This window comes from Cydia fagiglandana, chromosome 10 (assembly GCF_963556715.1).
Source record: "Cydia fagiglandana chromosome 10, ilCydFagi1.1, whole genome shotgun sequence".
Taxonomy (NCBI): domain Eukaryota; kingdom Metazoa; phylum Arthropoda; class Insecta; order Lepidoptera; family Tortricidae; genus Cydia; species Cydia fagiglandana.
Window position 1 is genome coordinate 20,588,147 of NC_085941.1, and position 27,911 is coordinate 20,616,057.

General features: G+C 39.8%; 1 protein-coding gene across 1 annotated transcript in view; it reads left to right on the plus strand.

Moving 5' to 3' along the window:
- LOC134668034 (uncharacterized) overlaps positions 1-27,911 on the plus strand; it is a 62,406-nt gene that overhangs the window by 28,906 nt on the left and 5,589 nt on the right. Inside the window, exons 3-5 of the mRNA XM_063525478.1 lie at positions 5,378-5,561; positions 6,701-6,760; positions 23,852-24,041. Coding sequence (XP_063381548.1) covers positions 5,378-5,561; positions 6,701-6,760; positions 23,852-24,041 — 434 coding nt within the window. The remainder of the gene's footprint in view (positions 1-5,377; positions 5,562-6,700; positions 6,761-23,851; positions 24,042-27,911) is intronic.

Genomic DNA, 27,911 nt, shown 5'->3' on the forward strand with positions numbered 1-27,911 from the left:
TTTTAAAAAGCGTTTTTCAATTAAAAGACATGTCAAGATCGCTTATCTTCTTGCAAGTTCTTTCTAATGCAAAAAAAAACGAACTATATATCCGTGCCGATAAGTTCCGAGCTCTAGTCAGAAGTTAGAATGGCAGGGTGCAAGGTACTCTGCCCTTACGACGTGAACTTTAATACTGGAACACGTACCGTGTGGGAGCAATAGCGGCTTTATTTAACTTTAACCATATTCTGTTCGTAAACTAAAAGTCTTTACATTGTGCATATATGTATCTGATTTTCTACGAGATAACTCCACTGTGAACTTTTATGAACCTAATAAATATGAAATTAAAGTTTTGATTGGCTAAAATACAATTATATAGTGTGTTTTCTGTAACAGGAGCAATAAATTAAACTGTAGGCTGTACTCCTCAAACTGACCAACATTTGTTCAGCAAGTTTTGAAAATAACTCATTATTTCAAGTTATTTTTAAAAGTTGCTGAACAAATGTTGGTCAGTATGAGGAGTACAACCTACAGTTTAATTTTTTGCTCTTATTACAGGCGACACCCGGTATATAGTCCCCATGTTAAGAATAGCTATTAAAACCTGTCCCATTTTCCTCCTGACATTTTCCCGCCCTACATTCCCTCCACTACAATTATATTCGCAATAATCGGCCGCCGGTAACCCGTTAATGCAATCGAATCAGGTACTAACGCCTGTGGGCGTTTAATGATTCCACTCGAATCGGGTCACAAGTACACTCGGAAATATTGGTGAAGTGGTCGCAAATTAGGAAGGATGCTCATTTAATTATCGGTTTCTAATCGTTGGCTACATAGCAATGATAATATAAATACATATAGGGTATAAGCGTTACAAAATTGAAGCGCTTAAGTTGTACATATTGTACAATAATTGCTCTTCAGTCGCGCTACTGCTGCGCTCCCGCACACCACAAGATAAAGAGACAGACTTATGTTCAACAACGAGTGTAACAAGGATGAATGGTATCCGAAAATGTCTCAACAAAAACACTATTATACGTACGTAAAATATGGAAGGTTGTTTTGTACTCACACAATATAACCTATCTGTTAGTAACATAATATCGCTCCTTGAGAAACACAGTGTCATTAAGCGAAAAACGTGTTTTTTGGGTACAGAGCTTTAAAATTTTCGAAATCTTCAAACGTCTAAAACTGCCGTACTAAAGATAAAAGAAAGAGTTTTTTGCTATATTTTGTTAGATTTTAAACTAATCTTGTGAGTCATTTGAGTAAACTGTGTTTTTTTTGTTTAATATCTAAGATAATTCAATTAAAAGAAAATTGTAATGTCACTATTCCGTTTAGTTTTGCTTAATGTCACATGACAACTTCGCAATATTGATTCAATTTATGGAACAGTGACACTATATCCAGTTATTTGATATAACTTAAAGTTTATTTCAAAGAAAAAGCGCAAATAGAATCATTTTACATGGATGTTAATTAATATTTACTAAAGTAAGCGACTTTCAGTCTTAAAAAATTAGCAAATAAGACTAGTTTTTCTTTAAAACTAGAGTATTCTTAGCTTGTTTTGTTTGGCTATATTTTTACGATCAAAAATTACCAAAGTAAATAAACAAAGGGGAGGATAATATTTGGGGGATGCGATGCAAGGGGCCCGAATGTCATGTAACGGACCCCAGACCAGCCTCTCCTGCACGTGGTCACCCTGTGGAATACCAAACAAGCCTCTGGCGATCCACCAACCCGCACTGAACCAGCATGGTGGGCTTATGGCCCAATCTCATTTGACATGTACGACTCCTCGTTACGGCGCTAAGTACCCTGTAAAAGTGGTGCTAAGAATCCCCGGGCGGAAGATACCCACGTCATCATCATCCTGCTAGGCCTTGTTCTCATTTACTTGGGGTCGGCCTTCCCTGTTCTTTTCCTCCATTCTGCACGATTGAGTGCAACGTCGGCGTCTATATTGAGGTCTTTCAGGTTTCGCTGAACCGTCGTCAGCCAGGTAGCAGGTGGTCTTCGACGTCCTCGCTTGACTCGCTTCGTCGTTGAAATATCGAGCGCTACCTTAACCATGTAGTCTACAGGACGCCTCTGTACATGACCGTACCACCTTAGACGTTTTTCCGTTAGCTTTTCTGTTATTGGCGCTACTTTGAAACTACCCGGCGGAAGATACCCACACGCTTTGTCGTCAAAAAGAAGTGGCAGGACAACATTGTCGGATTATCAAATTACTCCGACAAGGTGGCTGTGTTGACGTTAAGCATATCCCAAATCCCAAAGCTATATACCTACCTTAACCGCAATCAAAGCCTACGCATCAACATCTACACATTGCGATGATAAGATTGAAGAGTATTACGAGATTATGACCCTCTAAATAATCTACTGATGAAAAGCAGGAAACATGGACCATTGTCCTTGGTGAAGTCAGATCAAGCACACATACATAGTCGGACCACATATGGCCTTGGCAGCAGAAACGACCGTAGTTCTAGGTCTATTCCATTTGCCTTTGGTCGAAACATGAACGTAGATAAGTAATTCCTTTTTTCTCAAAAAAACTTCAAAGTCGCTGGACCTGGACTTCGCCTGGCGGAATATCACACACGAAATTGACTACTTATATAATAATATTTTCATCTGACAAAAGTTTAATTAGATATTTATTTATGTAGGTATTAGGTACATCAATAGGTTTAAATTTAGTTCCGATCACAGACCCGTGAGAGCAAAAATAAAGTTTAAGACTTAAATCCACCGTAAGCAATTAATTCATAAATAGGCAAAACACCTAAACAGAAACACACTCTTATTTGTAACCACGATCAGTTTAACTTAGAATTACGAAGTAATTTTGACACCTTACAAGAAGAGATACCACAAATACACATTCAGAAGTTCAAATTCAAAATAACAACATTATAAATACTTTAGAAACAGCCAGTAGCAAAATTAAACCAACCCGGAAAAACAACAAAAAACTCACAAGCGACACATTACGTTATTAGAACTAGCTCTTCTGAAGGAGGTACGAATTCTTCATCATCATAAGTATTATCTTTATTAACAGTTTCAACTAAAACAGTAGTATTAACTTTATTCAAATAGCTTTAAACTTTTTTGTCATTCAAGACACATTGAGACATTTTCTACTGTAAGAGAACAATAGTTTTATGGGTAATTAATAGGTAAGTACCTACCTAGTGATAATAATAATTAATGTGTGTTTTGTGTCACCTTGTCAGAAATAAAATTGGAACATAACAGACATCACAAAAATAACTTGCTAATTTTGATGAATGAAAAAGTATCACACAGCACATAAATAATATTATATTATAATTAATAAATATGGGAATCTTACACATACCAACCTAGTTCCACAGTTAGATCAATAGGGCTCGTAATGTGGCTATATCTATCTAATTATAAATAGTCGTCTAGTAGGTACCCATAATACAACTCTATTATGAACCTTATAGAAAAAATACAACACAGTGACATTAAACAACGAATGACATTCATTAACCACACCGTTATAAGCGTTATGTACCAGTTGTAGTGGCTTTAAGCTTAAAACGACATTTTTCACTTAAGCATGCCAACTGTCGCTATGGTAAACTAAGCTAGCATATTGACACTACACAGATAATGACGATCGACCTGCTAAAACTTCTGTCAGCTTCTTAAAATCACAATGTCACTTAAAGTAAAAGAACAGTACGTTTTTATTTTTAGTCAGCATTATGGCTTTAAGTTTTAAGCAAAACCGTCATTATAGGTATAATGTCACTTTACTTATTTCAAAACGTTATTCTATTCTATTAAATTCAAAAGTACAAGTGTCCTTATAGGGAAAAGTACGATATTGCTTTAAATTGAGTTTTGATTTTGATACCATATTATAAGTTTAAAGTGACATAGTACGTATAGATACACTATTTCTTATGTAAATTGACGTACTTACCATTGAATCTCATAGAAAACCGTCACTAAGCAAAAAAATACAATTTACTTCCCTTTAATGACATTGTTCCTATGAGACGGGCACCTATTCCCTCTATTCGCCATAACGACATTAGCGCCCTCTGGCGGTTCTAATAGAGCTAGGGCGATAGGTGTCTTCGTATTGCGTGCGTTACGATCATACGAGCTAGATGGCGTTATTAACTCAAAAACCCCATTTTTTGGATAATGACGTTATGTTTCTCAAGGAGCGATATTAGAACGATTATTCGAAGATGTCGTTCTAAATTCTAATGCTACTCCACCACGCATCAAATTACAATTGTAACAGAACAGCTATTGGAAAACCAGTTTGAATTTGGAATCTGGTCGGAGAATACGGAAAACAATTGAATGTGTTTCCAATGGCCGTTAGGGCTGTAATTCGTGGTGAACAGAATTGATGGTGTACTCTAAAATAATTGATAAATACGGTCGCCATTAGACAAGAAATGTTAGGATGGTTGAAAGAACATCTCTTACTCGTAAGTAACAGAATGTTAGAATAGTTATTCGATTATAACGCTTAAATAATTGATGGCGTAAATACAGCCCCTCATACTCACAGCCTCTCTGATGTTGCGGGCATCCATGGGCGACGGTAATCGCTTACCGTATGGTCGTCTGCTCGTATGTCTCCTATATCGTAAAAAAGTTACAAATGCGGTCGCCATTTTAATAACACTTAATGACCGCATTTAGTGTATGTAGAATGCGGGTTGACTTATCTCCTGGACCTACAGGTACCTAATATATGTTCTGTCCTTTATCCTATACTCGTACTAAGTATATATTTTGATCGGTTTTGAAGAAGAATCTTTGCCTTGTTATAACGTATAACGGATCAACTCCGAAAACGCGGAAAAAATTGACTCTCCCATAGGAAATTTCAACATCAGACCAGCAAAATGTATGATACATCCAATTTTTTCCGCGTTTTCGGGGTTGCTCCGATAGTAAAAGTTGCTCAGAATGACCTAAACATTAATGGCTCTCCTTCTTTGCCCTTCGTTTTGATACATACTGTATATTAAGAGTAAGTATTTGAGAGCAAGATTAAAACCAGGGGCCGATTGCATAACAAACTACAACAAATATTACCTACAAGCGGAACTCTAAGTGAAATTAGAAAAGGAGTTCCGCTTGTAATATTAGTTGTAGTTTGTTATGCAATCGGCCCCAATTGTCCATGTCTCACTACACATTATGATCCGAGTATGAAGATCAAAGTTGCAAAACAACGCAGCCGAGTTAGGTTTTAAGAAATACATTCAAATATTAAACGTGTATTTTAATAAGTTCAGTTTGTCAAAATGAACTTATTTCTCATGCGATCTGAACTCGAATATTTATTGTTTCCCAGGTATCAGGCGACGAGCAGCGTCGCCTCTGCGGAGAACAGGCCAAGTACAACGAACGCAGCCTCGGACTTGGCGTCGGGTTGACCACGTACGGCTCCGTGGCGTACCAGCTGAAGGATGCCAATATGGAGGCGTCGGGGACTATGGACTTCGTGTGCCGAGCGGCTAAAATTATGAACAGGACAAGTAAGTAACTTCTATTCTCTTGTTCTTCCTCAGCGAGTATGCGCCCACTGTTGGGCATACGCCTCTCCAAATCTCCTCCAAGCAGCCCGATTTGCTGCTTCTATCCTCCAGAGTGGGCCTGCAGTCTGTTTAATATCATCCTCCCATCTTGTTGGAGGTCTGTGATCTGGTCTTTTTGAACGAGGCCTCCACGCTAGGACACGCTTGCTCCATCTCATATCATTTCTGCGACATATGTGCCCGGCCCAGGCCCATTTCAGAGTAGCAATCCATCGGCCGATGTCTACTACTTTGGTCCGTCGCCGGATCTCCTCGTTTCGGATTCTATCGCTTAACTTATACCTATTATTGATGTTTTGCTTCCTACCCATGCAGGTACAGAGACAGATGAAAATGCTACGACTTCGTGAGCCAAGCGATTAAGATTATGAACAGGACTATGATTTATTTCTAGCTCTACTTACAAATTTGTCGTAATTCTTAGCTCAGTCCTCTCAAAGACAAGTTAAATAAAGTCTCTTTTGTTTCCTGTGAAATTTTCCAGAAATTTTTAGGACTTTTTCAGCTTTTTGGACACTTTTCGCAACTTGCACATCTGTAGTCTTACGCAGATGACGACCTGAGGGTCGTGTTCTGTGTTCTGACACCGCGGAGAACGAGGCAAGGAGGAGGCTATAGCTAAGGAACTAGGTAAGTATTATGTATACATAATACTTACCTAGTTCCTTTCCTACTAAATAAATATGTTTCTATCAGTGCACCATGGTATGGTATGCACTATGCACCACAGATGGAGTATTTTCTTTTAAATTCTTGTTTTATTATTTCATAACATACAAAAAAGAAATAAGTACAGTCCACACACAAAAAAAATATCAGATTTTTATATTTTTATGTCTTTTCCATATCTGGGGACCATGGGGCCCCGGACCTTTGGGAGGCGTACGTGGGGCCGAAGCCAACAGCGCAGAGGCCCTTTAAGACACTTTAATCTAAAAGCAAGGGATACACGTGGCGGATACCATCCCCGAACGCACAATGTGATGCATCCGGAGATGGTCCCCGCCAGGTGCAAAGACTAGTGCAGTGCAGCACTTTTGTGCTGCCATATTTTTATTACTTTTGTATGTTTGTTGCAGTTCTCATGACTGTCTTCCTGGCTTGTCTCTCCACGTTGCCCGTCATCATGATGATAATGGGTGAGTCCATTTTAATATTATTAATAAACTAGCTGTGCCCGCGGCTCCGCCCGCGTGGAATTCGGGTTGTGTCAGATAAGCTGCTAAATATATAAAAAATAGTAAAATATATTACGTTTACATTTATAATTTCCTGCATGCTAATTTCTGATAAGAATTCTATCTTATTGTTTCATACTTTATAGAGCGCGATTTGTAGTAGTCCGACTACGCCCGACTCTTTTAGTATGAGAAAGTCGAAGTCGCCTAGCTTTGGACCGCGTGCAGTGCGCCACATACGTCGGGCAAAGCCCGACGCTTTGAGTATGAGGGTGCCTTCGGCGCCCAACTTTGGCAAGCGTACAGCGTGTCACGTACGTCGGGTGGCGCTGACGCTTTGAGTATGAGGGCGCCGAAGGTGCCCGGCTTTAGAATACGTACAGCGCGCCACGTACGTTGGTCTACGCCCGACACTTTTAGTATGAGGGCGACGAAGGCGTCCGACTTTAGAATGCGTACAGCGCGCCACGTACGTGGGGCTACTCCCGACGCTTTGAGAATGAGGGCGCCTTCGGCGCCCAACTTTGGCAAGCGTACAGCGTGTCACGTACGTCGGGTTGCGCCCGACGCTTTGAGTATGAGGGCGCCCGGCTTTGGCACTCGTACAGCGTGTCAAGTATTTCGTCGGTCTACGCCCGACACTTTTAGTATGAGGTTGCCGAAGGCGCCCGCCTTTGAAACGCGTACAGCGCGGCCTACGCCCGACGCTTTGCGCATAAGGACGCCATCGGGCTTTGTGTATGAGCTTGGAGTTTGAGAATGCCTTCGGCGCCCAACTTTGGCAAGCGTACCGCGTATCACGTACGTCGGTCTACGCTTGACTCTTAGTATGGAGCGCCGAAGACGCCATGCTTTGGAACGCGTACAGCGTGTCACGTATTTCGGGCTACTCACGACGCTTTGAGTATGAGGGCGCCGAAGGCGCCCGGCTTTGGAACGTGTACAGTGTGTCACGTACGTCGGTCTACGCCCGACTCTTTCAGTATGAGGGCACCGAAGGCGCCCGGCTTTGGTAACCATACAGCGTGTCACGTACGTCTCTTTTAGTATGAGAAAGATGGTCGCCTAGCTTTGGACCGGGTGGAGCGCTCCACGTACGTCGGGCTACGCAAGATTCTTTTAGTATGAGGGCGCCGAAGACGCCCGGCTTTGGAACGCGTACAGCACGCTACGTGCGTCAGATTACGTCCGAAGGTTTGACTATGAGGGCGCCTTCGGCGCCCGGCTTTGGCAAGCGTACAGCGTGTCACGTACGTCGGGCTATGCCCGACATTTTTGTATAAGAAAGTCGGAGTCGCCTGGCTTTGGACCGCGTGCAGCGCGCCACATATCTATGTCGGGCTACGCATGACTCTTTTAGTATGAGGCGAAGGCGCCCAGCTTTGGAACGCGTACAGTGAGCCACGTACGTCGGGCTACGTCCGACTCTTTTAGTATGAGGGCGCCGCAGGCGCCCGGCTTCGGATCTGGTACAGCGCGCCACGTACGGAGGGTTACGCCCGACGCTTTGGGTATGAGGGCGCCGAAGGCGCCCGGCTTTGGAACGCGTACAGTGCGTCACGTACGTCGGTCTTCGCTTGACTCTTAGTATGGAGCGACGAAGGCGCCCAGCTTTGGAACGCGTACAGCGTGTCACGTACGTCGGTCTACGACCGACACTTTTAGCATGCGGGCGCCGAAGGCGCCCGGCTTTGGAACGCGTACAGTGCGCCACGTACGTCGGTCTACGCCCGACTCTTTCAGTATGAGGGCGGGTTTGATAACCATACAGCGTGTCACGTTCGTCTCTTTTAATATGAGAAAGATGAAGTCGCCTGGCTTTGGACCGGGTGGAGCGCTCCACGTACGTCGGGCTACGCCAGATTCTTTTTGTATGAGGGCGCCGAAGACGCCCGGCTTTGGAACGCGTACAGCACGCCACGTACGTCGGGCTACTCCCGACGATTTGAGCATGCGAGATGCGATGAGGTTTGCACGATATTTACTCTAAAGGTTGAGTAATATGGCGTATTAAGTCCGCCATATTGGTTTGATAATGACGTCACATAGCCTCACCCGGGATGACGTAAGGATTCTAATGATGTATCGTACGTCTAAATCGGTTAAGGCATTCAGAAGTTAAGGTGGAATAAAGAAACTCACATAAATAAATATATCATCATCATCATCTCAGCCATAAGACGTCCACTGTTGAACATAGGCCTCCCCCTTAAAATAAATATATACCTACATACAAACACGAACGCTGAAAACACACAATACATTCTCTCTGCCTTTTTTTGGGCAGTCGTGAAAAAGATGGCACTGTGCAATGAAGGGCAATTAATTTACTGTCGTTTAATTTTGTTGTATTATTAAATCAACATAATTATTCAACTGTTGATATCCGTACCCCCTCATTAATTTGGCAAAATCCTACCTCGGTGGCTTATTCATGTCTTCTTCTTCCTCGCGTTACCCCGGCATTCTGCCACGGCTCATGGGAGCCTGGGGTCCGCTTGACAACTAATCCCATGATTTGACGTAGGCACTAGTTTTACGAAAGCGACTGCCATCTGACCTTCCAACCCAGAGGGTAAACTAGGCCTTATTGGGATTAGTCCGGTTTCCTCACGATGTTTTCCTTCACCGAAAAGCGACTGGCAAATATCAAATGATATTTCGTACATAAGTTCCGAAAAACTCATTGGTACGAGCCGGGGTTTGAACCCGCGACCTCCAGATTGCAAGTCGCACGCTCTTACCGCTAGGCCACCAGCGCTTCCTGCGTCGGCTTATTCATGTCACTACGTATTAAATTCTGCGCCACCTGTTAGTTTACCAGGGTACTCAATAGTGGTAACACATATTTGAAAAAAGTTTGCCCCTCCTTCCTAAGTAGCGCCATAAGATTCAGGGGCAAACTTAAATCAAGCGAGTGTTGTGGCTACCCCCCCCCCTTTTAGGGGTTGAATTTTTATAGCCTATAACCTGGCCGGGGATTTTCTCGACAGATTAGTAATGTTTTCATCAAAATCCGTTCAGCCGTGATGCGCGTTCAAATAAACAGACAAACAGATAAACAGATAAACAGATAAACAGATAAACAGACAAACAGACAAAAATTCTAAAAATTGTTGGAACGTGTTCTGTTATCGATTCTAAGTATCCCAAGCCAACTTTTTTTCAAATATCTTCCATGTACAGACTTTCGACCCTCTACAGCTTTATTATATGTATAGATGTTTAAGAAAAATACTCAAAAAATCCCTTCACGTTCGTAGTTTATACCCACTTTCAAAAATACAAATTTACCTAACAAATGAACTGTATTTAAGGAAAAAGGATAATATCGAAATTGGTGGGATAAATATAAATGCTAAAAATGTATACTCGCAGTAATTAAGAAACGATTTATTATACCTACTGTAAAATACTGAGAATAATTAAACAACATGCTATTAATAATACACATTGAGCTACCCATTTAAAAATCCCTGTATATTCGTTAACCTAATTCCCTAAAACTTCTGGCCAAAAGTAATCCGGCGTTAATTAAAGCCCCACAAAAACTCAATCCTTTTTACACGGGTTCCAAAAACCCAGCCCTTCTGCCCTTTCGGGGTCGAGGCTTGCAGGTGGGGGGTTAATTTTTCGAGGGCATTTACAAATCGTCGGGCACAGAGATCTACGGCGCTGAAAGGGTTAAGCTTAGTGATTTTTAAATTATTTTTACCTTAACTCTAAAAAGTGGCCAAGTGCGAGTCGGACTCGCCCATGAAGGGTTCCGTAGCAGCAAGTAACATAATAAAATTGCGGTTTACGATTTATGACGATTAAAAAAAAACTACTTACTAGATCTCGTTTAAACCAATTTTCGGTGGAAGTTTGCATGGTAATGTACATCATATATTTTTTTTTGTTTTATTATTCTCTTATTTTAAAAGTTACAGCGGGGGGGACACACATTTTACCACTTTGGAAGTGTCTGTCGCGCAAACTATTCAGTTTTAAAAAAAATTACATTAGAAACCTCAATATCATTTTTGAAGACCTATCCATAGATACCCCACACGTATATGGGTTTGACGAAAAAAAATTTTGAGTTTCAGTTCTAAGTATGGGGGCCCCCATTGTTTTTTTTTTCTATTTTTTGAGGTTCACAGAATACATCTACTTACCAAGTTTCAATAGTATAGTTCTTATAGTTTCGGAAAAAAGTGGCTGTGTCATACGGACGGACAGACAGACAGACAAAGTAAAGTTGCGCCGTATATACTGTAAACGCTTCATAAAGGATGACTCACGTTAGACCGGGCCGTGTCCGGGCCGGAGCATCTGGCGCATCGTTTTCTATGGAAAGCATCACGTGATCACCTCTGTCATGTCATAGAAATGTAAGCGCCGGACGCTCCTGCCCGGACACGGCCCGGTCTAACGTGAGTCATCCTTAATGCGTCTTCTATGTAGTCTGTGCCTTAGCCATAAAACTAGATTATTAATTTAACATCAAGAAACAAAGGATTTTCTTTAGAGCTGATTGAACATTTTAATTATTAAATTAATGAACTCTCCTACAGTTTAATATTTTATGAAACGGTAATAAAATATGAACTAAGTATTTTTAATAGGTAGCTTAGGTACATTTTTATATTATATTATTTATTATATGTAGGAATATGCCACTCATACAATTAGGTACCTTACGTATTTTGCTCAACGAACCGTGAAAAAAAAATCAGACGAACCCGCCGGCAGGCACAGAGCCGCTCCCATACAATCACACTCTCATTTTAAAACGAAATGCTTTAATTCATGAAACGTGGGTTTAACACATGTAAATAGATACTAGAAACAAAAGCTTATTGCTGCCTATAAATCTAAACTAGTCCTATCGAGTGAACAATAAATTTTGTCGGTGACTCAGACAGATTACATTTTTTAACCCTCGTTCAGAAATTCTTTATTTTATTTTACTGTAGTTTCGTATTGCGTCTTTCATTAATATAATTACTTAATCTATAACAATATTTGTTTGTTTTGCAAAGCTATTGTTTAACTCTTAGTGCTAATTAAAACCAAAATATTACTTTGCTAATCCGCGAAAAGATAACGTGCTAGTCAAGCAGTGCTACGCTGCTATTGATGCAGCTTTACTCACATCTTACATTCTACATTTTTTTTCACTAATAAAGTAAATTTGTGAAAAAGCTTTCTCTGCTTTCTCGTTATGGGCGCTCCGTCAAAAACAATAGCTGCCACTCACACGCCACGTCAACGTAACGTCAAAACGTTAATGTTGACATATTCTCATCTGCGGGTTTTGACGGATTACTCCGTCAATGATGTTGAAGCGATGTCGCGAATTCTGGGTACAATTTGTATAAACTTTAAAAAATATTTTGAATCTCCTACAATTTTTTTGTGTACAATTTTACATTGTGCAATAAAGCGTAGGTACATAAATATAATTATAAGTTTGAAACTGAACCGATTTAGATGGATATGATGATGATTATTTGAGCATCGAGGAAGGACAGAGATAGTTTATTTTTAAGTTTATAAATCGTAGTTCTGCACCGTCGAAGTCGCGAACAGAAACTAAAGTAAGGACTCTACGCACATAGAATTTCGTACATTGACCCGCCTTTTTGTATCTCTATCACACGCGTAATAATTCTGCTGTCCCTCCCAGGATGCCGGCGGTCAATGCAGCTGTGCGAGTGGGACAGCTCAATGTACAAAACTCTTCGTATACTTAGCATCCTTACTTTTTCTAAGTTTCCAATATATGTAAATTGATCATATTATATTAATATAAACCAGTTAATCAATCAATTCTCATGCTTGTAGTGTGTCGTTAATAACTAACTATAAAACCAGTTGGATGCGAAAAAATATTATGCCTTTGAATAAAATTGCCGTGGGTTTTTAAAATAGAATCCTTAAAACTTTTTCATTTCCATTTATTTAAATATATAAACAAAGTGTACACGCACTATGTAAATCTGATCAATCCGAACCGGAAAATAAATTTAATACTTCGTTATATAATTCCTTTACAATCTAGGTATGAATAATTACCCTTTACATCCCGAATTCATTAAAACTCAATAGTACATTATTGCAGAGGCCGGGAAAGGGCAATTCGTGGATGAGTTTCGATTTTGTCGGACGACGCGAAGCGGAGTCCGACAAAGAAGACGAATCCACGAATTGCTATTCCTGCCGAGGCATATATAGTGCTTTTCTCCAAACATGCGAGGAAATAAGCTAAAATAATTATTATTTAAGCATCAAGCATCACTCAAATCAAACCTTCACATCCAAAATGTCAAAAACAATTTCCCTCTTTAATTAATTTTTAAAAGTTAAAAGCACAAACTTATTCTGCCATTCAGTACCATTCAATATTCGTTCATTCAATATAATTGCGCAATATAGTTTGTCAAACCAACTTTTCAGTCAGTAAGAACCAGGAAAACTACACCCCTCCTTTTCTTTTGGGTGCTAGTACTAGTGTAAGACAAAGATAGTATGATTCTCTTTGTCTATGTTTGAAATGAGAAAGTCCTTTGACAAACTATGTAAGCTTTATGAACACGGATGAGATTTAACCCTTAATCAAATATCGGGAAATTATTTCCCACTTCATTCTAATTTACGAAATATTTTTTATCTTTTTAAAGGCAGCACTCAGCGGTACCAACTATACAGATTTAAAATCTTAGTAACATTTTGAATTTGAAAAATGGCAACACTTTTCTAATGGCCGCCATTTGTGACCATACGTCAAAGTCAATGTCAGTTGTTGTGATTTTTTTTGCAATAACGACAATTTTTTTAGTGTTTTGAGGTTAAATGCGAAAAAAAATCTTGTAAGAGCATACACTGAATACTATCATAAACTAGACTTATTTTCCCTGTGTTTTGCTTGAAAAGAATTGTGATAGCGATATGATTTAGCCAAGATTTTTAGGTTTTAGTAAGTGGGTAATTATTTCCCATTGTTTGTCCCTGAACGTACGATTTACAAAAAAATTGGTAGGTTTTATCAAGTGGGAAATTATTTCCCAGTGTTTGTTCTATACCTAAATTTTAATTGATTTCCATAAATAAAAATATATGCCCGTTTGCCTGTTACACAAAAAAATCTGTGCCTGTTTTTGTTTTCTTTTTTCTTTTGTTTATTTCTTTGATTTTTGAAGATAACGTTAAAGGATCATACTTGAATTCCAAGCAAAGCCGGGGGGAGCTACTAACTAGTACAAAGTTCGTAACCGTATCGGACAATGGGAAACTAATTCCCACTTCATTCAAAATTTTGCTATTCCGTAACGGATAACGGGAAAATATTTCCCACCGCAAAACCCCCTTTCCCCCCCACTAAAATTCTTTTTATATATTTTTTCGTAATCTACGCACCCAAATTACCTAAAAACCAATCTTAGTTTTCAAAAATCTCATAAAAAGTGTTCCGTTTGATTAAGGGTTAAAAAATATATAAAAATAATCTTTGATTTTATTAAGCAGTATTCGCACGATCATACACGTGAAATGATAGCTGATCGGGTCGTGTAGAAGCGGCTCGCGGCAATAATAATTGGCTGTTTGCGTTTTTTATTATTAAAAAGTAAAAAACACTACAGTAATAAGTTATTACTGTAGTGTTTTTTTTACTTCCCGTCCGCTAGAACAGGACAGCGATAGTTTGATGTTTTTTAGTTAGAGTTTGACATTAACGAAGAACTTCCCGTACTATTTTTGCTACAGTAAGGTGAACATTTCCGAGCATATTGGAGAAAACAAACTTATAACATGACATGACTCATCAACCGACACCTACGCAGATTTATTGTACGATTATCAATCCCGTTGACCCACAGGCCAATTCGAACTTGCACCTGACGTGACCTGACATCAAAACGATATCGAATATCATTTTTTTTATATAAAGTTATTTAGTTTTTTTAAAGGTAGGTAGGCATGTTTTTTTTTTGTTAGCTGTAAATTAAATTAGTATTGGATTATGTTATATTAATGTCAAGCGATATATGTATGATGTCCGTTAGTCACATTTCGCTCGGACTTGTCCGAACATGTACTGGCGCGAGCGAGACGCACGCACGAATAATAACTAACTGACATCATTCAGATCTATATAAGTATATAAATGCAAGTGTCCTGACTGACTGACTGACTGACTGATTCATCAACGCAGAGCCGAAACTACAAAAGCCAGAAAGTTGAAATTTGCACACCAGATTGCATTTATAAAGCGTACAAGAGATAAGAAGCGATTTTGAGAAATTCAACCCCTAAGGGGGTTAAAAAGGGGATGAAAGTTTGTATGGGGTTAAAGTTTTCTTTTAAGCTAGGAATTTGAAACTTCGTAAAAAGATATATTATTAAAATACAAGAAAACTAATTTCAGCGTTTTTGAAAATTCATCCCCTATGGTGGTGAAAAAGGGGTTGAAAGTTTGTATGGATATCAAAAAAAATTCAAGTGGTGGACTTGAATCTTTGTATTTAGGGATATTATTAGAAGACAGGAAAAGTAATTTCAGCGTTTTGTAAAATTCATCCCCTAACAGGGTTAAAAAGGGGTTGAAAATTTTAATCCATTACAAATGCTTTGAAACTTCGTAGAAAGGCATAATAGCCGATTACAAAAAAAGTGATTGCAACATTTTTTGGAAATTCAACCCCTAAGGGGGTTAAAAAGGGGATGAAAGTTCGTCTTCGGATGCAAATTTTATTTTAAGCTAGGAACTTGAAACTTTGTAAAAAAGTATCAAATTTAAATACAAGAAAACAAATTTCAGCGTTTTAGAAAATTCATCCCCGAAGGTGGTGAAAAAGGGGTTGAAAGTTTGTATGGATATCAAAAAAAATTTCGAACGCGGGACTTGAATCTTTGTATTTGGGAATATTATTAAAAGACAATAAAAGTAATTTCAGCGTTTTGTAAAATTCATCCCCTAACAGGGTTAAAAAGGGGATGAAAGTTTGTATGGGGTTAAAGTTTTCTTTTGAGCTACGAATTTGAAACTTCGTTAAAAGATATAGAGTCTGTGCGGAAAGAGAAGAGTCGTGGGATTTGAGGGCGCGCCAGTGCTATTTTATGGTTTTTGCTATGCTGACAACACTGGTCACGTGATTATAGTACGACACTAAAGGTCATGATACTTGAATCCCTTTTGTTCCGGTTTTTTACCACGGCTTACTAAACGGAGCCTGGTGGTGGTGTCGGCTCGTCAACTCAATCCTCTGATTTAGCGCAGGCACTAGTTTTCTTTTTAAAACACACTTGTTTTTATATCTCAGACTAAAAAGTGACTGCGATTGACAAAACTGCTAACACTGTTTAAGAATCTGCCCAATACAACTGTAATTTTAGTACCAAACAAGATACGAGTCTCATTTATGTACTGCCTAATCTGTGCAGTCCAACAGTTATTAAAACCGGGTAGATCGGGTAGAAATTGGGCAATAGAACTGTAATTTTATCTGAGATATATTTCACCCATTGTAAACTTGACTTGTAATGTATGTGTACATTATTAATAATAAATATGAATATGAATAAAAATAGTGCATAAGTAGGTAGGCCTTATTGGGATATGTCCGGTTCTCTTTCTCTCATCTCACGATATTTTACTTCGCCGAAAAGTCCCTGCTAAATATGAAATATAATTTCGTATCTAACAGAACCTACAAATAAAGAAATATTTTATTACAAAAAGTTTTATTCTTTGTAATCGAAGTCTGAATTAAAATATTCAATGTCACTTATGTTTGAGCTAGCTTCAAAACAACCAGGGACACTCATAGAACTATCTTCATCTGAACTGGACGTGCTTGAATCCGGCACGTAGATTACGAATTCTTGCATATCACCTACTTAGCGGTCTTTTATTCGAGATACGGGTACTTTTACACAATCCTGAAAAAGAAATTACATATAAATATGCATAAAATGGCAAGTATCAAGACTATTTGTCAGTTATTTTAAAGATCATGAATGACCTGCATATTCATGAAAATTAATATATTTTGAATGAATATACTTACCGATTATGTACCGGAGACAAGTTACTTAGGGGGCTTATTAAATAGGTAATTATTTAATATTAAATACAACATCAATACCCGCGAATAGCGGAAACACGTTCCGCGACTTTTTGTAAGTCGATAGTCGGCTTTTAGCCGTTTTCTTCCCGCTGACAAAACCGAACAATGATAAATATAATTTCCCTTGTGGTTTTATGTACGGTTTTATCGTGTTTTGAAAATATTTTATACATAAAACTTGCGGTTTTTGTTAATAAAAATATACATTGACAGAAGTTTGTTTACTTTTTACAAGACAGGTGTCAAAGGTTTGATTGCCATATAAAATTTAAAATGTTAGTTCCCGTTTCTGCCACGACTCTTCTCTTTCCGCACAGACTCTATTATTAAAATACAAGAAAACTAATTTCAGCGTTTTTGAAAATTCAACCCCTAAGGGGGTTAAAAAGGGGATGGAAGTTCGTCTGCGGGTGCAAATTTTATTTTAAGCAAGGAACTTGAAACTTTGTATAAACGTTTAAAATTAAAATACAAGAAAACTTATTTCAGCGTTTTTGAAAATTCATCCCCTAAGGTGGTGAAAACGGGGTTGAAAGTTTGTATGGATATCATGCATTTTTTCGAGCGCGGGATTTGAATCTTTGTATTTGGGGATATTATTAGAAGACAATAAAAGTGATTCAAGAGATTTGTAAAATTCATCCCCTAACAGGGTTAAAATGGGGTTCAATGTTTGAATCCATTACAAATGCTTTGAAACTTCTTAGAAAGACATAATAGCCGATTACAAAACAAAGTAATTGCACCGTTTTTGGAAATTTAATCCCTAAGGGGGCTAAAAAGGGGATGAAAATTCGTCTTGGGGTGTAAATTTAATTTTAAGCTAGGAACTTTAACTTTTTGGAAAAAAGGTAATAAATTAAAAAACATGAAAACTAATTCAAGCATTTTTGAAAATCATCCCCCAAGATGGGAGAAAGGGGTTGAACTTGAATCTTCATAGGTACCTATTATGAGAATACAAGAAAAGTAATTTCAGCAACCAACATCAAAATCCACTTGACTTAAAACTTCATACAACTTGCTAAAAAAGAAAAGTACTTAATTTCAACATTGCTTGGATATGAAAATTATAGGTACTAAAGAAGTAAAATGTTGAAGATAAGATTCGACGCGGACGAAGTCGCGGGCAACAGCTATATCGTTATAAAGTAAGCTGCATGTTCAAATTGCCCTGTTACGGCGCGATTCGGGAAATGAATTAGAGATTAGGATAATGCACAAGCAACAACAAGCATTAAAAAAATTTACTTAATAAATTTAAATATAAATATAAACTAAATAATAATGACGAACAAAAATTAATTAAACTAATAACTAAAAATACTAAACTAAAACTACCTAAAAAATAAAAAACCTACAAATAAAAAATTGGCCCCAGGTCTGTGCCCTCCGGTAGGGTGCCCAGAAGGCTGGCGGCGTTACCGCGCTGAACGGCAACGCCAATGCGTTGGGCGAGGTAGGCTCCAGCCTTCCGGTCACCCGTTGCGTCTATAAGGCGCTTGGCTAATTCTTTGTAAATGCTGTGCGCGCCTTGACCCCACGGCCCAAGCGTCTCCACACCAAACGGTTCAAACATGCAGCCGGTGTCTATGGCTGCATATTTGCGCCGCTTGAGATGCTCGGCCGCATCGGCAGCGGCGCCAGCCCTGGAAGAGGTCCCTGGAAGATGGGACGGCGCGAGCGTGTCCACGCACGTGGCGTCCCAGACGAGGGGTCGACCCAGCTTCCAGGGAACCAGTGTCATGCCATCTGGCCTCTTCCCATCGTCACGCGCTAGACCCGTCGGTTCTAGAACCGACGGCGCTCCGGCGGTGACGAGGGCCCGGCGCAGTATGTCATTAAGACTGGCGTGGCGTGCCATGCGGCCGGCGCTCTTGGTGCAGGAGAGGCCGTGGGTTCCAAATTTCGACACGTCAGTGCCGCAGTGGCAACGGTGTGGGGCCACGCATGCCGCCCCCAAGCGCAGGGATACCGCGAGTCTAAAAGTACTGCTGGTTAGCAGAGTGCCGAGGTTACTGGAAGGGAGTGCCTGCAGCCACGCGCCGGATTCCCATTTCGTTCCAGCAAGAAGACGAGCTCGCTCTGCAGGGCTGGTGGCCGTTTCATATAGATTATCACGTACCAGCACGCAGAGCGGCTCGTCCCATTGATGTTGCGAATGGCGCATCTCGGGCAGGTCCTTGTTGGGGCAGGCAGCCTTCCAGCTATCCACGGCTTCTGACAAAAAAGGTAAGTCCGAACTGTTAACTGTGTTGATTTTTAGAATTTTGAAAAATAAATTTTGTATGCTATGAACCGAAGAAAGGAAGGCAGGTAAAGCGATACTCGAAATTGGACGGATCCCAATACCACCATGTCTGATGGGCAAGGTGGCTTGGGTCCATTGACGGTTGTCTAAATGAATGTTCATGATTGAAAAAACGGTATTTTTTATAAGTTCGTCTAGTTTGGCCAAAAGTTGGGGATATTTCCAAAAGTGACTGCATCGAAGGGCATACGTAAATTTGGGGACAAACAAGCAGAATTTAATGATCGTGTAAGCCATGTGGGGGTTAATTTGGAGTAAGCGATCCGAAAAAAAAACTAAAATTTTGGTGTTTGTCGTTGATATACCCTGGGAAGGCTTCGTCTAAGATGGGTGAGCCTAATAGAAAAAGTGAGCTAGAATCTAAAATTTTGATGTCTGGGGCGAAATTTTGGAATTTGGGAATTGCTGTGTCTTTTTGGAAATTGTCTAAAAAATATAGCTCACATTTGGAAAAATTTAAAGTCAAACCTATTTTTGAGAATTCTGTGGTGAGACTTTCTAGGTCTTTGACAACTTCGTCGACTTTGCCACCCAGGGTACCATCGTCAAGATACCAAACATTAAATTTTGAATTTAGGCGCTCAATAATTGGTTGGATAGCCAGACTAAAAAGAGTAGGACCCAGGGGGTCGCCTTGCTGACATCCGACGGAAGAGAATAAGAGGTTATTTTTGAAAAGTAATTTGGAGGGGTTGCAGTAGCATTGCCAAATAAAATTATAAAGTTCAGGGATTTTCTCTTTGACTTGTGTCAACAAGGCGCCACGGTCGACCGAGTTAAATGCATTACGTACATCTACCTTTAGTAAGACCTCGCCTTCCTTTCTTGTAGTAAAAGCACGTAGGGAGTGTACCGCTGCTTCACACCCACCTTTAGAGCCGAAACCTAATTGAAGCGGTTGGAAGTAATTCCTTAATGTGTCTGATACGGCTTTGCAGCAGGTTTTGGCCGCCAGGCGGCGGTAAGTCGTACCTACCGCAATTGGCCTGATTCCACCGTCCTTCTTGGTCAGCGCACACAGGTTTGCTCCATATAAAATGTTAATTACATCTGGGTTAACTTTGCCCTGTAGCATGTGATTAACTAAGGTTGTCAGACCTATCAAAAGGGCCTCACCGGCTTCGCCGCAACAGTGGCCAAGTAGGTCCTTAAGGTGTTGGGGCGACAGACCGTCAAGACCACCTGCGGAGCCATTGGGAAAGGAGCATATCGCGGCGAGAATCTCATCGGGCGTTACCTGGAGGCATGGGTCGGAAGGGCCGGGAGGATCGGGTAGGATGGCGTTGGTATCGGGGCTCGGGTGCTTGGATAGTAGAGCTGTTAAAGTTTCAGGTGTGTCAGGGGCTATTGCGTCACTGGAAAATAGGAGGCGTGCGGCGCCTTTAATATTGCCTTCTCCAATTTTTGTTTCGACGTGACGGCGAAATGACAGGCTTTGTTTAAAAGCGGGTCTGGCTAAGTTGGTAATGTCATGGGGATTAGAACAATTTTGTTTTATCCTCGATGTCAGTGAAATACCCTTTTGCGCGTCTGCTTTGATATGTAGAACTCTGTATGGGAAAGTAAGAAGGTGCTCCCAGGATTCCGGAGAGTTCTGACTCACGGCAGCTTTCACATCTGCGGTGAGTTTTTGAGCAACAGTGATACGTGCGCTCCGGGGAATACGTTTTATAATGGGAATAGAGTTTTTTAAGTTACCTAGGGTTTCGGAAAAGGGTGGTTTGCTAATGTGGGACGAACTAGAGGTACTCGGTGCTGGGAGAGAGTCGGTTGGCGTGCACCCGACTGCCCGGTTATTATGGATTTTGCCGATGTGTATGTTGAGTCCCCGCTGCCCTTTGAAAACACAGCCTTGTGGGCATTGTGGGCACTGGGTTAAAGGCTCCGCAGGTGAGGTAGTGGGGGCGGCATTTAAAATATTTGCTGTACACGACATAAAAAACTTACCTAACAGAATACTTAGACCAAATATAAACAAAATGCATAGGTATAAAAATATTATCAAAACACTGCAAATTTCACTTTTCACGAAGTCATGCATAGAAGAACTGAGGCGAAACTGTTGTTGCTTGGACCGTTAATATTGGTATAGAACAATTGAACGGTGCACTGGATCACTCGGAAAAAAGGCACAGGAATAAATAAAATCACATAATTTTCAAAACGTAAATAAAAACATTTCTTGATTTCGTTGATTGACGGCGGCTGTCACGTCCGTGTAGGGCCCCAAGGAACGCGTTGGGACTTCCGCAAAGTATTCGCTTGCTATTTTTAGTCTTTACTCATTATAAGCATTTAGAAATCGAGCGATTGATACGTAAATATTCGCAAAACGGCTGTTCTTAAAATAAAAACTAAATTTATAATTTAGAGCCGTGTTTTTTGTTGACGTTTGACAGTACTTACATTAAAAAAATAGTTGTCAATTAGAGATTCACTAGATATGAAATAGTAAAGGTATGTGAGTTATGTGACGGTCCACAGCAAAAGGTACCTTATGGCGGCTGGCGCTTACGCTCTCATTAACGCGGCTCCAATATTCAGCCGGTGCAATGGTATCTTATGCCGTGCCGTCACGTATCTTTACTATTTCTTATCTAGTGACTCGTTAATTCATTTCCCGAATCGCGCCGTTAGTTTCTGTTTGAAAAAAAAAATGTCTGTCTGACTGACTTTTCCAAATTGTTTTTTTCTGTTCTTTATCGAATATAAAATACAAGCAAATTTTGTTATTAGCACTGCGTCGAGCTGGCCTGATTGCCGCGTGCCGGTGCCGGGGGCTGTGTATCGCAAACATTTGCTCTCAACAAATCGACTCGAAGCAAAACATTTGCTCCGTTCGATTAAGTCTTTAGTTTGTTGTAACTACACAGGGTGTTGATTTAAAAAAGAGCAGGTGGCCTAGCCAAGGTGCCCTTCGCTTCGCAATCGAATCGCTTAGTGTCTCTCTATAACTCTGGCCCCGATTCGGATTTTGAAATAGATATCTATTAGATATCTTTTAGACATCACCAAGATACGATAACGATATGTTTAAGATCTAACTTGTCAAAATTGACATTGGCGCGATTCTGGAGATAGAACGATTTCCACAAGATATGACTTAGAGATCCAATTCACATCTAATAGATATCTTACTCTATTTAACGTAAAAGTGACATTGGTTGCCTGAATTGCGCTGCAAAAGAGAACTATAACGTATCTAGAATGGATCTAGTACGTGTCGTCTCTTGTGAATATCTTGAAATTCGACTACAGCAGTCTTCCATATTTAGTGTGACAGTGACAGTTGCGTTTCGTTCGCTACGGAGTGTTAGCGATTGGCATGTTGTCTACGGAGCCTGTTCAGTTCATGAGATGGTGTTCTGCTTTTCGCCGAAGTTTTGCTGTCCGAATTTCACTTGCCAGTAATTTTTTCGCAGATAAACAACCAACGTTTGGCAAATTTTCAAAAATCTGTTCAGTAGTTTTTGAGTTTATCGCGAACAAACAGACGCGGCGGGGGATTTTGTTTTATAACGTGTACCTAGTGATTAATACTAAGGAATGTCATGTTCAATAATCAAATCTTTTCAATTTAATGTTGAACTTATTACTCGTATCATATTTGATTACAAACGGAACTCTGTAATCTCACTATTCATGCAATTTCAAAAGGAAAGGGCGTGCCAATGGTCCATTGCACTGAAATTACAGTTTCAGGCTAATAATGTATTCCGGACGCGGACTGAAGCCGTAATTCCGGCGCGATCTATTATGTAGAGCAACAATCAGCAGTGAAATACTAAACGGACGGGAGGTTCAGTCTCAATAATTCTTGAAATTATTCACCATAAACTTCAAGATCCCTAACATACCTGCAATGAAAATAATACAGTGTATTTATATAGGCCCCGCTGCTTGAACTATAAGGGACAGCATAGGAGCCGTCAGATTTTTGGCGCGGGGCGTAAATGTGTCGTTTATGCTTCTGATGTACGGCCGTATTCGAACAATGAGATACGTCAAATACTAGATATTGAAACGATATGGATTGGATATGTCAGTGTCAAATGTGACGTTTTTGTTTGAAGAAATGTCAATTTTCACACTCGTTTGACACTGACATTTCTAATCCATATCGTTTCTAGATCTATAATTGACGTATCTTAAAGTTAGAATCGGGCCGGTAGCCCACAAGATGGTAGCACTTGTTTTGGCAATGGCAATATATATGTGCACTATAGTTTCCGATTCAGATGTTCCTATACCAAACAGCGCATTAAATAATGGTGCTGCGCTGCGGCTTTGCAAATAGCACGATACAGCGATGTCACTGTCAATCTCCTTCATAAAGCGAGCCAGATTTGAACGTTTCAATAGAATCAGCCATGCGGCAACTACTGTAACTCAATTTGAAAAGAAAATTGACACTGACATAGGCGTTTCGTGCTGCTGCAGTCGCAATAGGGATGTAACCTTTAAGGTGACAGTCCATTTCCAACGACAGCTGCACTACTGTTCATTTTGCTATGGAAATTGACAATAACACCGACGCGTTCAGTACCAGTAGTGCAGCTTCGGTCAGAAATGGAATGTTACCATTATCTATGCTGTATAATACTCAAGGTTTGTTGTACTCCGCAGGCGTTCAATACATCCGCGACTGTCCCGCCGAGCCCAGGATCCCGGTGTACATGGTGGTCGGCGGCGCGGCGGGCGGCGCCGGCATCTGCTGGCTGCTGTGGGCTCAGCTCGCAAGCAGATCTTCCACGTCTGATGCCAGCGTGCCAGAGAAAATACTGGGGTACACCTTGACGATATTCCTCATGGGATGGTGAGTACTGATATGATGTATCAACTCGCCAGTAGGTCCAATGGCAAAGATAGTGTCCAGAAAAAGATATTGATTTAGTGTCGGATCAAAAAAAGTCTGCAGCGGATTTGATAGCCCACGCAGTGCAAGTGTCATTTATACGTCATGATACTCATGATTTCATAGAAGTTTGACGTTTAACCTTTTCGCCGCCATAGACTTGATGTAAAGTCAGCACATTTCGTGCCTCACACGCCACGACTTCATATGAAGTTCAGGTTTTGGTCAGGTTTGTTTACATGCAATTTTTGACATAGCGTTGATGACACTTTATTGCTTCGTTGACGTGACGGCGAAAAGGTTAAAATAACACTTTCACTGCGTGGGCTATCAAATCCGCTGCAGACTAATTCTTGGTCTGACTCTACCCTTGAAGGCTCCTGTGGGCACAGCTTGCTAGAAGATCTACTTCCGATGTCAGTGTGCCGGAAAACACTGGCGTATACCTTGGGATGGTAATTACTGTAGGTCTAGGATTACTGATTGACGAGCACAAGCTTGCCAGTAGGTTGTATTTGATATATAGATCAAATTAGTCTCAAAATTCGGCATCAAACATATATTATATTGAATTACTCGTACATACTTATATACTAGCATGCCGAAGGTATTCTGGCCGAAACCATTTCCACGCATAAATTAGGTATGTAGGTAATTTATATGATATGGAAACCATATCAAATTGTCTAAACACAATCGAACTCTCGTCTACATATTATGTAAATATTATTTTACTTGGATATTATTATTTTCCTCATAACGGTGTGTAGGTTTGACCGAGACTTTTCGTAGAAGCCTATTAAAACACCGAATATAAGGCTTACGTCAACAATACGCGGCCTTTGACATCCGAGTTGTGTATACAAATAGGATTGGCCGGGTGAGTTTTAGGGGTTCTCCGTCGAATAGAATCGGGCCACGATAATAGGATATAATGATAAGCCTGTTTCTAGGATTCTTTTGTTAAGAAAGGTTACATTGATAAATTTTTGGAACGTGGGTTCAAAGACTACTTGTTTGCTTTTTAAAGTAAATACATTTTTTATATCAGCGAAAGGAATTCCTAGAGGGATTTGAATTTCAATAGGGAATTTAGAATTTGTATGGTGCCAGAAATAATAAAGAACTTGATAGTGTCCGTTATGCGCACCGTTACACTAATAGCTTCTGCCCAGGACTTCGTCTGCGATGAATGATATGATATGATATGATATATGATTAGTATTTGTTGTTATAGCGGCAACAGAAATACATCATCTGTGAAAATTTCAACTGTCTATCAATCACGGTTTGTGAGATACAGCCTGGTGACAGACGGACGGACGGACGGACAGCAGACTCTTAGTAATAGGGTCGCGTTTTACGCTTTGGGTACGGAACTCTAAAAAACTATCATATATCCTTTCCCGTGCCTCAAGCTATCTCCGTTCCAATTTTCATCTCAATCTGTTTAGGGGTTTAAGCGTGAAGAGATAACAAAAAGACAGACAGACGAATCTATCAAACTCCGCATACAGCGTATTACTGCAACTCGCAAACATCACGTTTCATTGAAACCAATATCATGAATGAACAGAACCGCAAAACCGAATAAATACGACCGCAGCGCAGGAGCTCATTAAAAACTTCTGCCGGTATACCATTTCCCATTCACTCATGTAATTAACTAGCTATTTAGCTAGATAGAAGTAAGTTTATATATAGATTTGACCTCTATACATATATTTAATAATACTCGAAGGTACACCGCCGCATGCCTCAGTCCTCAAACATTGTACCTACATTCTATACTGTTATGAGGTTGACTAGATTTCTTCTTCTTCTTCCGCGCGTTATCCCGGCATTTCGCCACGGCTCATGAGAACCTGGGGTCCGCTTGACAACTAATCCCATGATTTGACGTAGGCACTAGTTTTTACGAAAGCGACTGCCATCTGACCTTCCAACCCAGAGGGTAAACTAGGCCTTATTGGGATTAGTCCGGTTTCCTCACGATGTTTTCCTTCACCGAAAAGCGACTGGTAAATATCAAATGATATTTCGTACATAAGTTCCGAAAAACTCATTGGTACGAGCCGGGGTGTGAACCCGCGACCTCCCGATTGCAAGTCGCACGCTCTCACCGCTAGGCCACCAGCGCTTCGAGAACCGCAATCCGTAATCAGGTTGACTACTTTGACTAGATTTCTACTGGTGATAATTCCATTCCCGGGAATTTGTATTGAATTCCTATTTTTAAAAATAATGTTATTTTTCTTAGAGTGACTCAGAATTTCTCAGGGCACTTCGAATTTGAACAACATGAAGAAATTTAAATTGTTTTTAGCAACCCAACTTACTCTTGGAGGAGGGAGTAGATGTTAGTGTTCGAATTTTGAGGGCTTAAACAGTACGAGTATGTTAAATTGATTTGAAGAAGTTGAAAGCGGAGACCTCGATGTACTTATTGTGTGTGTTTATTTACAATTAATTTTTTATACGAGTATTGACGCTTTCAACAATTATTTATTTTTACGTAGTTTGTCAATATTATCGACATTTTAAAGTCAACAGAGATAAGTGACTGAATATACAGACGTTTCGATTTTCTAGAGGGAGGTAAATTTGAAAAAGGTAATAACGTGAAAGTGGGAGTTATTCCACAAAAGGTATATCACTAGACCTCGATAACGACCCAAATTACTCTCCGAATGTTATGTTCAAACTAACAGACCATTCCGAACGATCCCTATTCACAATTAATCCACCAAAATTGTTGCTAACAACATAAAAGCCGTAACGGACAGAAAAGTCATTCGATTATTTACCATATTCAGCTGCGATAACTTCCAAATTCAAACTATTTATGGCTGTTATATTGTTTCCTATCAGTATGTATTGCCCGACAATGGCAACAATGTTAGTTTCAACTCAAACTAACATTGTTGCCATTGTTGGGCATAGGGCTGTTACTTGGAAAAGTTGGAAACGGATATTGAAACGGTAACGTTTGGGAAAGGGAAGTAAATTATATAACCAAACTCCAATGAAGGGAAACATATAAACAGTCTAAACTCCAATGGAATGAGGATGACTTTACCACCAGGCTTGAGATCCAGTGGTTGATCTGATAAAGAAACACACAAGACTGGGCAAATATATAGGTAGTTGTAACGTGTAACTAGATTTATCAGCCCATCTAGCATGTGTAGCCAAACTTAATTTTGTAATATTTATTTGTACGTGGGAAGTTTTTCACTGTGTAATTTTGAAAGAGTTCTATTAATTATCTTATGATATGTTTGTAATACCTGTCTAATATCCGTTGACAACGATAATAGAGCTTGAAACATTGGGATGTAGTTTTAAATTAATTAGTAGTGATATAATCAGTTTAAATTGTGTAACAAGAACAACGGATAACAGAAACTGAAGGCAATATTAAGTCAATCTCAAATCAAACTCACTACGTAACTATTTCCATATAAATTATATATTACTTAGAGAAGTTGCCAGACCGTGATCCGCTAATTTGCCTTGACTTTGAACGTTTGTATTGTTAGTTAATATGTACATCGTTCAAGATAATTCAAATGCTAATAGATCCATCTAGATTGCAAGTTTGCTTGCAATCAATGACTTTGAAACTTGAGTGTGTTAGCTGCTTGAAATTGAATACATTTAAGGCCTGATTCGAAACAAATTTGACAAATTCAGAGTGATTTTTCTTGGATATTTTCTAGCTTACTTTATATATACACTACGACATTATAATTATCAGAATCACAAAATTATTATACCAAAAAATTTTTTTTTTATCAATTCTAAGATGATCAAAAAAATCAAATAAAC